Source organism: Fomitiporia mediterranea, assembly GCF_000271605.1.
Source record: "Fomitiporia mediterranea MF3/22 unplaced genomic scaffold FOMMEscaffold_2, whole genome shotgun sequence".
NCBI classification, from domain to species: domain Eukaryota; kingdom Fungi; phylum Basidiomycota; class Agaricomycetes; order Hymenochaetales; family Hymenochaetaceae; genus Fomitiporia; species Fomitiporia mediterranea.
The window spans coordinates 595,241-608,668 of record NW_006760387.1 but is presented as its reverse complement, the minus strand read 5'-3'; the positions used below and the strand labels follow the sequence as shown (position 1 = coordinate 608,668).

Sequence of the window (13,428 nt, the reverse complement as noted above, 5' to 3'; positions counted from 1 at the left end):
TCTTAGTATATCACCTTATTGTCCGAGACAAACGTCTGTCTTTTTTCATGCATGAGTCGCGCGAACGATTATACCCATATCCCATCGAAAGTCTGACAACATTACAATCATGACCTGAACGACCATGCAATACGTCATATTCAATCCGGCCGAACAAGATAGGTCAGTGTCTTTTACTACTCTCCACCTCGATCATCAATAGCTGACGCTTATTACCATCTCGATTACTTTGTGCTCTTACCGATACACGTCAGAATGCTTGTCTGTCATAACATGCATATATCGCAGGACCTACAATCGCGGTGCTGGCAATGCAGGACATAGACGCTGAGCCCTCCTTAAGCTACAATCATCTAACGCAACATTGGTGTATGAGCTTCTTTTCAATACGCCGGCAAAACACAATAACTTATAACAGCGCCATCAACTCTTGTTTTTCTCGTATGCGGCGTCTGACAACAGAGGACGCGTTCGACGAAAGCTAACGTCCACCAGACTAATCTTCCGGTCCAAATGCTTCCCAGACAAACCACATGCTACACCAGCTACATCATACCCCAACAGTTCCGACGATATCGCACTTATAGAGTTCGCGCAGTTTGCATGGACACCAGGACGACTTGACGACTTGCCTGGTCCCATTTAGCAACTTTCATCTATCGCATCTGTTTTGTGGCAAACACCGAATTGAAAATTCGCACTTTAGACGATCGTGACAATCAGTTATTCGAAGAGCCGTTGTATTCCATCATGTACGTGATACATACACCATTTACTTCACCTTCGGGGTTGCAAACTCTATGCAACTTTGCACACGGTTTCGTCTCACTTCCGACAGACCCGCCCTCCGTACTTCGAAAATCAGCTAGATAAGCAAAATAGGTGCCAAACGAGCAAAGCAGGATTTACTACTCAGGACTTAGATACTCCTTTGAATACTAGAGCGGCTTCTCCGGCTTTATTCCGATTCGCGAGATCGTGGAAACTGTTTTTGCATATATTGGACCCCGATAAGCCCTCCCACCGAATTTTATTATCAGTTTGACGCAAACAGGATTTTACGACCTTATAATCCAGACCAGACGACTCCTGAATCCGAGGTTTCTCTCCTTATAATCATATCCTACAGCAGAATAACTCTACCTACCCACCTCCCTTAGACAATTACAAGACTTGCATATGTCAACCTACTCTAATACTCGCGCTGATGACCATGTAATGACCAGGAAGAGAGTCGTTGACGAAGAATACATATCAAATTCCAGTAAGTATTTCAATCTCAGGCATCGGCGCTCCATTATCGGATTCTACTCGCTACGCATAAATTCTAGGGAAACAAAGATCTTACAAACATAACCACAATCTGCTCCTCCAGGTACTGGAAAAAGCATATTATGAAGTCAAAACAATCAGAACCACTGCTACAAATTTTGGATTGAGGAAATTGCATCCTGAAGAAAAGAAGAAAATCATTTATCGACTTGAGACATCGTTTGTTAGTCAACAGCAAGTAGAAGATATCAATCTATCTTCTCTGTCCGTCCTCGTCAGTCTCTCAAGCAGAGACTTAATCGAAGTAGCCATGCACAAGATTGCTAGTGACGATGATCTCAGTGATGAAGATAAACACTGGTGGAATGACTACTTTGTTCGCTGCAAGGACTTTCTCTCCCAGGAATTTAATCACATAAAAGAGACTATATTTAAGAAAGGCTTCCAGAAGGCCCTTGGAAGCGCAACTAATAGGCTCGGGAAAGAAAGAAGATCCTTGCTTGACTTGAGAAAACAAGTATTTGCCGCGAAAAGGGAGACTGAGGAGCTACCTCCAGACGACAATCTACAGAATGCACTCCCAGAGGATAACCAAGCAGGATGTCCGATGAATGAAGATGAAGAACAGGAAGTAACTATAAATATAGTCGCCCCATTCGAAGAGTCAGATCTGGATGAAGAGTTGCCACAGCCACAATCCAGAGACAATACGGATCCGAAGGAAAGAGAGCGGAACCATCGAAGGCACAGAGAACGTGGAGTATGCGGGGATTGCTCTTGCTGCAGTGCACAGCGTAATCGGCATTAAAGTTGTCAATATACAGGCTGTCGTCAGCAGCATGTAGGTCGGACGTAGTTAGGATCAGTAACTCACGAGGCTGCACAAGTTTCCTGGAATCTGATACTAGATTCCAAAAGCATTTCACAGAGTGAGGACATGGAACATTTTTACACTGGCCTGCCGTTGTGGCACTTTAGAAATGAATTAAATTATTATTAGAATGGTTCGAAGTTCGAACTGGCTTATGTACATCTTCTAGTCGTGAAAATAATTTGTAAGCATTTTTCCAAATTTGGTACTCTTTGTTCCAAATTTTCAAGAATCAAAATGCAAAAGGCAGGCTGTTTCAGCGTCCTCCTTTTATGTCCTCTGCAACGCTGTCCCGTCTGAAAGCTGCTGGAAAGGCCTGGTACCACAATCTTGCGAAGAAAAAATGCATCGTGCATTCTTTAGCTTTTCAACAAATAATTGTCGTAAATCTTCCAGCTGTGGCCAAAAGCCGGAATCGTCGCCGCTCTTCATTATTAAGGAAAGCGCCTTTGCCTGCCATTCATGCCTAGATATTGCCACTAAAGGCCAATACGCGAAGCTATAAGAGAGTGCGATGAGCTGCCACCATGTAGAATCGAATTCTTACACTGCTGCTCTGAGTAAACTAATCAACGCGTATTCATCACTTACTTCAAGATGTTTAGGATGAGTCAGGCTGGCAACCGTACGCACCTCTTCTTATTCGGACAATGACAACAACTAACATTGTGTATAGGGTCTAAGTATAGGCTAGTTAGGGGAAACGCGCACTCGTCCTTGGGCGCCGCTTCAACCAGAGTTATTGACGAAAACGGGGAGAAGGTACATATCTTAGAACATTACAAGAAAGAACTTCTACCACAATTCAGAACTTCAAAGGGAACAAAGGGACTTGGTGCCAGTGACAAGCGAGCTGATGTTCGGCTTCTAGAACCCAAGTGCGGTAAAGAAGCCTGCAACCCTAAACCGCGTATTCCTCCTGGGTCACGAATCGATCAATGGCGCAAGGACGTTGCTCGTGCAGTCCGCCGCGCTGTGACCACGTCTCGCTGTTCCACTTCTCTCGCGGCTAGTCCTGCTACCGCTTCCTGCAACGCAGTCTCTCAGTCCACTTCAATCCCTAAGGTTCAGGCCGTCACAGTCTCCAAACGACGCGCCAAGGATGAAAACGATAACGAATACGTCTACGAAGCAGATGAAGGCGGTTCTCACTACTCTACAGATGAGGAGTCTCGAGCTTTAGCAAAGGCTGAACAATCTGGACGTACCCGCCATGGTGCAGGTAATACACAATTGACTGGTGACTATGAAGGTGCTTATGGAGGCGACGATCCGAAAGAATACTGAAGGCCCATGTAAGGAGCGTTGTGGCACTTGTGCAGGACCGGCCTGATATCCGATCATAAATGTTTTGGTTTCTATGTTCATAAATGTGTGCAAATGTATGTAGGCCTATGTGGCCTATTTATATAGACGAGCGTAAAGTTTAAACTAAACAACATGATATTTATTACATAAGGAAATCCCACATATCTTATTATAATTCAATTAATTTGGCTCAATGTCGCGTTGGCACCTCAACTTCTATTACTATAATGGATTGTTATAGTCTCTGCAAAACTATTTTCCATCCTTGTTATGACAAACTCAACTCCGTATCGGTATCGCTATCGTTATAACTGAACCCATGAGAAGAGTGTTACCTGCAGGGACACGCAGCAAACTGACCATAACTACATTCAACATCCACGGCTGAACAGTTGCAGATGGAAGATACGGACGATAAAGCGCTGCAGGACTCTCAGGCACATGCTGTACCCTCTCAACTGCGTCTTCGCATCGCAATAATGTATGTACGTTGCATGTCCATCCGTCTCCAATGTTTACGGCGATATTTTGTCGTTTTTAGCGGTGGTGGAATTGGCGGACTCGCGTTAGCGACATTTCTTGCAACGTCCTCTAAGAGTGCTCGTAGCCCGAACATTGACGTACACATATACGAAGCTGCGCCTTCCTTGACTGAAATTGGAGCCGGTGTCGGTGTCTGGCTTCGTACATGGCGTATACTCTCCTCTGCCGGCCTTTCGGAAGACATGAAAAGCATTGCTTTACCTCCTGGGAGAGATATGAGCGAGAACCCGAGCAAGTTATCCACTTTATAGAAGCGAGATCAAAGCTTACTGTAAATGGCGTACAATTAGGGAAGGCATTTGAGTTCCGTCGAGGCGACCGAGCACCTGAAGGACTCTCATTTTATACCATGCAGGTTCCGTGTATGCGCTTTCACCTCGATTTTTTGAGAGATCATCATTCGTTATTCACTAACTCATATATTCTTTCTTGCTACAGTCGGTCTACTCACTCTCCATCGAGCTGAATTTCAGCGTGTATTAGCTGGCCACGCGATCCCTCCTGCACAACCTCACTTCGGAAAACGCTTGGTTTCGTACGAATATGCTATCGAAGGAGAGTACGTCACTTTCTTTTAAACAAGGCAGATAAATTTTGATGACGCTTTCAAGCCTCACTTCAGAGATAATTCTCAATTTCGCAGATGGCTCTTCTGCTCGTGCGGATCTCCTAGTCGGCGCGGATGGTATCCGAAGTCCCATACGGAGAGAGGTGGTCCGTCGGCTCGTTTCGCGTGGTGATCTCAAGCTGGAATCCGATGGATCTCTTCTAGCTACGTCGAATGGGATTAACGCAGATGAGGGTGACGCTGAAACGTCCAAGGAGAACGATGTCAAAGAACGCGACGATGAAGAATATCTGAGAGAATTAATATCCGATGCAACCGAGCCGGTATGGAGTGGAACACGAGTCTATCGCAGCCTCATTCCAATGACAGCTCTCGAATCTCGCTTCCCTGGACATCGTTCGGGACGAGGGCCAGTTGTCGTACGCATCTTCACACTGTTTCATGCTTTAGTGCCGACATTAGCATTAACTTACTTGGCAATACTTAGTATTTCGGGAAGAATAAGCATGTTCTCACTTATCCAATTTTGTCGACCGCAAATACCTCGCCGCAAGCCAATTCATCTGGTGAGGCGATTCCGACGTCAATGGTGAACCTCGTAGCTTTCGTCTCTGATCTGACGCGCGAGGGTACACGATTACCTGCAGGCGAACCTTGGGTCCGTCCAGCTCTACAAGAGGAAGTGTTTGACAAGTTCATAGGCTGGGAAGATGAAGTGTTGGCATTGCTTGAGGTACATCGCTATGTTTCTTTTACTACATTCGATCCGTCATGCCGTTTGGATGCATTCACTGCTGCTTATCCATTCCTTTTACCTCACATTATTGAAATTATCGACGAATACTGAATGAACTGCAGCTAGCAAAGAAGCCAAGTGTTTGGTCAATCCACACTGCAAGACCCTTACCTCGCTATTCTGACGCGCTTGGTCGGGTTGTACTTGTCGGAGATGCTGTAAGTGGACCATCACCTAATTAAGAAGACGATTTCATTTTGTTTATTAAATGACATTCAAAGGCACATGCAATGACACCACACCAGGGCTCTGGAGGTGGCCAGGCCATTGAGGTTCGTCTAGTCCTACCACCTCACAGTTCGTCGCCACATCATTCAAATTCTAACACCAATTCCAGGATGCGCATGTTCTCGCAGTGCTCCTTACGCATCCTCAAATAACACGCGAAACAGTTCCTTCCGCATTGCAAGCATATGATGCCGTCCGTGTTCCGATCTCACAGCGCGTTGCTCGAACCTCACGTTTGACTGGGATGATGTACCAGTTAAATCATTCTTGGAGCGAGGAAGCGAAGGATAATAAACAGGGGGATTCGGTTGAAAGGATGTTCTCTGAGGCAGAGGTTGAAAGGTTACATCAGCTTACAGAGGCTATAATTGATATTCACAAATGGGTTTGGGAGAAAGAGCCGGAGGAGAGCCAGCCAGCGCAGGCGTCGCGGCTGTTTGAAGAGTACCTCAAGAAGACTACGGAAGGAAGGCGCTAAGTCAACCTTGATAGCGAGTATCGGTTTTTCATTTTACCCTTTCAATGCTCACCACTCTGTTGGACTGTTTTATGCGCATTATGTACTTACTTTCTCACGGAGATCTCTTGAGCAATTACTTGTACCTGTTAAAATTCATATTGTTCGGTATCAAACCGAATTCCTTATCGATGCAATAGTCGGTGCGGTGATAAATAATAGTATCTTCGAAGTCGGAGCTGGGGTGGCCGATATGTATAGAAGAACCTTAAATAGACATAGAAGATATGAAACTACCGTAAAGTCCCGATTACCTGCCTAACTTCAAGCCTTCAAATTCGACCCGCTCTGAATCTCACCCACCACCACATCATTCTCTGCCTCCTCAAGGCTCTGCCGATCACCGAGCCTCGGATTTCTCAAAACGAGTGCACAAAGCAAGAACGGCACGCACAAGCACACGCCTGTGATACACAATAACCGCTGGGCGTCGTTATAGGCTTTGACCATTTGCGTGCGTTCAGGCGTCCCAAAGGGATGCGAAACGATGAACGTCAGAGGTGCACCATATGCCTCTGTTGCAAGTGTACTATTCCCAAGATAGAAATTCAACTTTCCAGGTAGGGTGTTCGTCCAGATAGCCTTAATTGACGGCGGATTTAATACGAATGGAGAACGAATCCGTGAAGAATGGACTGAGTACGTACGCCAGAGATAGCGGCACCAATAGCAGATCCAACGTTATATGCGGAAAGATAAAGTGCAGTAACCAGAGCAACATCTGTTTAATACCAAGCAGCAAATCATTGATTAATCATATCTACCGAAATAAAGCGAAGGCACTCACGTTCATGCTTCGTTGCAGCTTGTACAAGGGCTTGCACGGTATACGGCGTAAACCCACCCGCGATGCCAAGAACAATCTGCGAACCAATCATTCCAGATGTTTCGCCACTTCCACCCGTGCCTCGGAACCGCACAAGCATTCCCATTCCCAGTGTGAAGATGAGGACGCCGGTTACAGCGAACCATTTAATATACCGAATGTAGCGCACAACGATGCCGACTACGAGCCCGGTAATGACTGAGACGAAAGAGTAAAGAAAGGCAATCCGCGTCGAGCTGAGTACTGTTTGATCGAAGGAGACCTGAAGGACTGTAAATAGGTAGCTTTGGGGGCATTAATCAATGCTCAAGCAAACGAGAATCGCACACCTACTCTCCCTGGAGATACCAAACGGTATTGAGGAACACAGCACAAAGCAATGCTCCAATTCTGTGTGGAAAGAAAGGCACGATAATCAATTGTGTATTTTCAAGCAAGTAATTAAAGGACTAACATGGAGCGATCCGTTAGGAGATGGAACGGCATAACTGGGAACCTCGCAAACTTTGCCTCCCAGAATACAAACAACGGGATCGTAAGGAATCCAATAATAAACATGGCGATCATATCTGCATGACCCCAACGCGAGGACTCGCCTCCAGCAATAGTCATAGGCAACAAGATCAGCGATAAAAATGCGCAAATCAAGATCAGGCCAACTATATCCACACGCCAGAACAGATCTTCCAAAAGAGCTCCATATGATCCGTGGACTTGTTTGAGTGTCTGTAGCCCGATAAGCTTGCTCTGTCGCTTAGCACGATGTGCTGCGAGCATAAGGACGATGATGACTGGAAGAGCGAGTGCTGGCAATAGAATTGCGAACATCCCAACGCCCCAGCGCCAAGTACTACGTACAAGGATTGAGGATGCGAGATTCCCGCTCACCCAAGCGTTTATCTTAAAGAGTAGTTAGGAAAATTTTAGAAGACGAAAAGAGGAAAGACACACCAGGTATGGAGTAGCAGGGATATAAGACAGGAATAGACGATTGCGAAGCGAGGTTACGTCGGCAATAATAATCTCGACAAGCAGCTGGACTCCAGTCATGCCTAGCTGGTACAGAATCTGATCAATGCAACGGGCAGTATCAGACACTACTGAAGAGGGGAGCTGAGAGGACGAGTACTGACCGCCCCACCAGCAAACTCATGGACGTTGTCAGCAACTGCCTCGACGATTGTGCCTTTGAAATTGTCAATAATCACATCTCTTCAAGGAACGAGAAGTCACCTACCGATCACATAAAACAAGACTGAAACGCAAAGGAGCTCAACACGGCCAAACACGTCTCCGATACGTCCATACGCGGGTTGGGCAGCAGCAGCGATGATAGACCTGACAGTGCCTACTGTCGATAGCAAGGGCAGCGTCGAGTAGCTGTTCGTCGCAGTCGTCTGGAAAGTATAACGGACACTTCCATCTACAAAATGTGTTATTAGAGTACCAAATACGGGAAACCAATCTGATTTCTACTTACCGAGTCCGTAGATGTACGAAAGGAGAAAAATTCCAAGGAAGAGAGCTAATTTCAGAGGGTAGTTGAACGCGTTCGAGATGGCCTCAATGCGTCGTACACCGGGACTTTCGACTAGTTGGTGTTTTGAAGGCGTATCGCTCTCTGTCTCACGAGATATAGCGTCAGCCTTCTCTTGTGTTGACATCCTTATATCGCTTCTAGTGGGTGTCCTGCTCGTACAGAGTGTTGCTGCAGTTTCATGCGATAAGAGGCCAAAAAAATCAAACTTGCATGAGGCCTTTATAGACCATCTTATCTGATTGACCCAATCTGATAGCCCTCGTTAGAGATCTAATCGTCAGGACATGTGCTTCGGATCCGAGATAGACCGAAGCCAAGTAAGGGACCTATTGAGCTGTTTGTTTGAGTTTGAAGACGGTCAGACTCTGCAGCCTAACGGCAGTTCTTCATCATGAAGCGATCATTGTTGCGATGCTTTCTCGGTTTGTTATGATAGTTTCCTGGTTTGCAGCACCACCTTGTGATGATGAATGGCGAGTGGGCAGGGATAAAAGGTTTCTTCCGAATCTTCGTCGGATTCAAATCATTTCATTGAGCGATGATCACGTGAATTTGAATCTTAATTAATGATTTATTTATTCTATCGAACCTGAGCGGACCAGAAAGTAAGTGTGATTTATGCAATGAAGTCAGGCACTTCGTCTTTTGGTCGAATGAACTAATTGTCGAGAGATAGAGTAAATGGAAACCAGTATCTGTACATACAATTGGCGAACGACTCTTGAGAAATCATTGGAAAAGGAGCATATATTTAGGCAAAGAAAGTCATTACATACAGAGCATATGTACTATAAGAGACAACGATCAATTGAATATGCGTGTTGTTTGAGACGAAGAGGAGTGATTGAAGTAGTGATTTATACGCACATGTGCAAGTCCAGTGCAATAATGCACTTCTTCAACAGTCGAATTGCCGGCTATTTGTTGGGTGTAAACCTGGCTTCTCTTCAAATTGGACGGACTTGCATCGCTCTTGAGGAGAGCTGGGAGAGCCCAATGATGTTCTTACTCCTGGATTGACGACCATCTCATGGCCGACTGGCGAAGTAACGGCCGTCCCAACAAGAGTTGATGAGCGGCTAAAGACGACAGAGTTACGTGCGTGGCTGGGCCATTTGCGAATCCGATCAAAGGCATTTGTCAAGGCGCTAGATTGCTTTCCGATATCCTTAGTCACTGTATCGGGCCGTTCAGTTGGTAGAATCGACGCATCATGCATGAGGTGGATCTTGTAGAAGAATCGCTCGATCGGTTGATTGGGAATGCAGCGAAGGAGGAAGCCGATGGGGATGGACATGAATCCGAGCGCGAGGGAAATGCCCCAGAACATTCCGCTAATTCTGGTTACAGAGAATGCACGACCTCCAACGAACACAATGACAACGTGAAGTCCTATTTCTGTATCCCAATTATTTTATCAAAGGTACGAAACTGTGAAAAATGCAGAAGCACGAACCGAGAAGGACAATACTAATGAAGTACCAATTTCGGTGAATACCATCAAAAATATTCTTGTGGTTCCCAATGCGGCGACAATTGATGGAATTGAAAATCTGCGCGAAGACAAACGCGTTGAAGACAAGAGTACTCAATTTGGCGTCGTTTTCGATCTGCACGGCCTCGTTGTTCGGATCGGGCGAGAAACCAAAAATATGGTTGCCTGCAAAGAAGAATACAAGGATGACGGTCGTTTGATAGAGTGACTGCCCAAATATCTGTTTGTACATGTCAACCGTGAAAAGAGGTGCATTAAGTCGGTCCGGTTTGCGATCGAGTAAGGCAGGGGTTGCGGGATCCGTCGCGAGGGCTAGAGCGGCAAAGGAATTGACGATGAGATTGACCCAAAGCAACTGAACGGCAGTCAAAGCGGCAGATTCCTGAGTTTTTGCGACAGCGCTGACGAATGTTACGAGCACAGCTGTGACATTTGCACCAATCTGGAACTGCAAGAACTTGCGTAGCGCATCGTTTACGCAACGACCCCACATGATCGCCTTGACAATGTTCGTGAAGTTGTCGTCCATAATGATGATGTCCGAAGCTTCCTTCGCTACCTCAGTGCCTGTGAGTCCCATTGAGAACCCTATGTGCGCACTCTTGAGGGCGGGTCCGTCGTTCGTCCCGTCGCCTGTGACGGCAACTATCTCACCAAGCTCCTTCAACTTCTCGACTAAAATTCTTTTATCTTCTGGTGATGCTCGAGCGAGTACCTGAAGGTGTGGCACTACTTCGAGCAGCTCACGATTGTCCAACTCACGAAATACTGGACCCTCCATGACGGTGCCGTCGCGAGTAAGAATACCGCTTTGCGATGCAATAGATCGTGCCGTCAGAGCGTTGTCGCCAGTGCACATCTTGACTTGAACCCCTGCCTTGGTACACTGAGCAACGGCATCTGTGACACCCTCCCGCAATGGATCTTCAATACCGGTAATACCGATGAGAGTCATATCAGCCGCCAACGCTTCGTAAGGAACCTGAGCAAAGAGAAAACCTGTAAGTTTGAAGCTCATTGAAGACAATTTCCGCGTACCTCGTCGGCACTAGCAACACCGGCACAGCTAGGTGGCCAGGAGTCGAAATCACGATAGCAGAGTGCAATCGTCCGAAGAGCCTTATTTGCAAATGCAGTGATAGTCCATGAGATATTCTCCCTTGCATCGGCATTCATCTCGTTCGTCTCAATAAATTCATCGTCGCGGCCTTCTACGTCTTCTTCAGTAGGGATAACGATAACGTATCTCACGCATCTCTTCGTCAGTATTTCGCTCGCCCCCTTGACGTAGAGGCGCCAACGGCCATCGTGAAGTTGGACAACTGTACCCATAGCCTTCCGCTGAGAGCTAAATGGTATCATATGCACAACCTTCGCATTCTCCCGAGTTTTTTGGTAGTCGGGAAAATCGAGGTCCTTGGCGAATTGCAACAGTGCAGTTTCTGTTTTGCTGCCAACAAATACGCGCTCTCCCGACTCACGATCCAAGTCCTCAAATGCGGTCGAGTTGACGCAAATTGCAGCATTGAGACAGCACTTTAGCGCAGGGCTAAGCTTCGTCTTGAGTTCACTACGATCAAGGAGTAAGTTATCAACTTCATATTGGGCGCAGCCGTCTTGCTCTGCAACCGCCTCGGTGGCCCGTTCGTTAGTGACATTCTCAAGCGCTAATGTCGTAAAGAAGCCCTGCGCGAACTTTGCCCGGACCCCTATGACTCCGGCGACAACAGTCATCGAGTTTTGGGTGAGAGTGCCGGTCTTGTCGGTACATATAATGCTCGCATTGGCCATCGTTTCACAGCCGGCAAGAACGCGAACGAGAAGTTTTTCCGATGTCATTCGCTTCGTTGCAAGTGCCAGTGAAAGTGTCACCGCAAGTGGTAGACCTTCCGGGATCGCAACGACGAAAAGCGAGACCGAATAAACCAAGATATCGACAAATGTGAGACCATTCTCCTTGGCTGTCCGGGACGGCTGTCCTCTACCAACTTGCACGAGAAAACGGATGAGCAGAATGGTAAAAAGTAGCAGAGCAGAAATAGATGCTATTACGACGATCCAGTTAGCGAAAATTTTGAGCTTCTCTTGTAGTGGTGTGTCCTCCGTGTCTTGTCGCAAGGCTAAGGGACAGCATGAGCACATAAAAGATTGATGATGGAACAACGATAGACAAACCCATCATAATCCGGCCATTGCAGCTCATTTCGCCAACAGCAACAATCACATAGCTTCCGACACCTTCAAGAACCTTGCTTCCGCTAATAACAAAGCAATCGGTATGCGCGCGGAACTGATCACGTCCTTTGACCGAAAGACAAGCTTCGTAAGGCCCCTTTTTGATGGCGTCGCTTTCACCAGTAATACTAGACTCATCGCATCTGACGTTGTATCCGGAAAGGAAAAGACCGTCACAAGGGATGACCTCGCCAGGGTCAATAATCGCAACATCGCCGACAACCAAATCCTGTAAGATAACTGAGATTCGTTGCATGAAGATGCGAAAGGCAATGCACGTACCTTAACGTTTACCACTGCTTCATTACCGTCTCTGATGACTTTAATAGTCCGATCTTCCTTCTTCTCGTTGAGTTCCTTAAATTGCCTTTCCTTCTGCCAATCGTTGAAGGAGCTGAAAACGACGACGACTGCCACTGCTATCATGATGGCGACACCTTTAACCCAGTCGACCGGAGGCATCTCGCACGTCTGGCCTTGCCCGCAAGTGTATGTTTCGCGAGGAGCACCAAAGTCTTGGAATATGCCGAGGGCAAAGGCGACTATTGCCGCGACAGATAACAACGCAAGCACCTTTTGGTTGAGCGCAATCCACATAAGCCGCCAAATCGACTTGCTCTTACGGCTTGGAAGAACATTCTGGCCATAAACCCGTCGGCGCTCCTCAAATGCTCCAGGAGAATAGGTTAAACCTCGCCTCGCGTCAGTACCCAACCCCCTCAGAATTCCTTTCACACCGCCAAAAGCTTCTAACATCTCTAAGTTCTTAGATTCCATCATTCGCCCAAGTTTTAGTGGTGTGAATTCATTTAGGCCTATGTCCGCTTTCGCTTTGTCGACCTTATCGTCCTTCGGTTTCGACCGTTTCTCCTTGATTTCTTCGCGTGGGATCAGTTCAATATCTTGTGAATGCTGTACTCCATGAAAATCGCCCTCGGGAAAATGGCGGAGGCTGATACTCGGTGTGGAATTGGAAGTGTCATTTGACGTAATGTTGGCTGGCTTGTTTTCTGGCAACGTAGTGCCACCGACGATGCTAGAAAGTCCACCGGTGGTATCATTATCAGCGGGTAACATTGTATCCTGAGTAAAAGATCGCTAAAATGAGGCTAAAATAATGAGTGCCATATAATCGTTGCCAGCGAATGCAAAACACTGACTTTAGATAACAGTCACGTTTTTATTAGCGTTCGACGAGGGGGAACTTGGTACCACAGGTATAGGAAATG

At 46.6% G+C, this 13,428-nt stretch overlaps 4 protein-coding genes across 4 annotated transcripts; 2 read left to right on the top strand and 2 right to left on the bottom strand.

Annotated features, from left to right (window-relative positions):
* Window positions 1-1,218: 1,218 nt before the first annotated feature.
* FOMMEDRAFT_25646 (uncharacterized protein) lies at window positions 1,219-3,430 on the top strand (the record flags this gene model as incomplete). The annotated part of the gene is made up of 5 exons (XM_007262534.1): window positions 1,219-1,264; window positions 1,332-1,935; window positions 1,964-2,113; window positions 2,749-2,768; window positions 2,820-3,430. The coding sequence occupies 5 exons, from the start codon at window positions 1,219-1,221 to the stop codon at window positions 3,428-3,430; spliced, it is 1,431 nt and encodes a 476-aa protein (XP_007262596.1).
* A 515-nt stretch (window positions 3,431-3,945) lies between these two features.
* FOMMEDRAFT_75806 (FAD/NAD-binding domain-containing protein) lies at window positions 3,946-6,064 on the top strand (the record flags this gene model as incomplete). Its single annotated transcript, XM_007262533.1, has 9 exons — window positions 3,946-4,229; window positions 4,253-4,356; window positions 4,433-4,557; window positions 4,619-4,727; window positions 4,848-4,975; window positions 5,068-5,295; window positions 5,421-5,516; window positions 5,580-5,639; window positions 5,696-6,064. 9 exons carry the CDS (start codon window positions 3,946-3,948, stop codon window positions 6,062-6,064), a joined length of 1,503 nt encoding a protein of 500 aa, XP_007262595.1.
* A 217-nt stretch (window positions 6,065-6,281) lies between these two features.
* On the bottom strand, window positions 6,282-8,593 carry FOMMEDRAFT_102114 (MFS general substrate transporter; the record flags this gene model as incomplete). The annotated part of the gene is made up of 9 exons (XM_007262532.1): window positions 6,282-6,685; window positions 6,751-6,824; window positions 6,891-7,213; window positions 7,263-7,319; window positions 7,384-7,829; window positions 7,881-7,997; window positions 8,063-8,115; window positions 8,167-8,352; window positions 8,410-8,593. 9 exons carry the CDS (start codon window positions 8,591-8,593, stop codon window positions 6,368-6,370), a joined length of 1,758 nt encoding a protein of 585 aa, XP_007262594.1. The 3' UTR covers window positions 6,282-6,367.
* A 774-nt stretch (window positions 8,594-9,367) lies between these two features.
* On the bottom strand, window positions 9,368-12,979 carry FOMMEDRAFT_77053 (Ca-transporting ATPase; the record flags this gene model as incomplete). Its single annotated transcript, XM_007262531.1, has 5 exons — window positions 9,368-9,867; window positions 9,926-10,946; window positions 11,003-12,084; window positions 12,140-12,428; window positions 12,482-12,979. The coding sequence occupies 5 exons, from the start codon at window positions 12,977-12,979 to the stop codon at window positions 9,368-9,370; spliced, it is 3,390 nt and encodes a 1,129-aa protein (XP_007262593.1).
* Window positions 12,980-13,428: the final 449 nt, after the last annotated feature.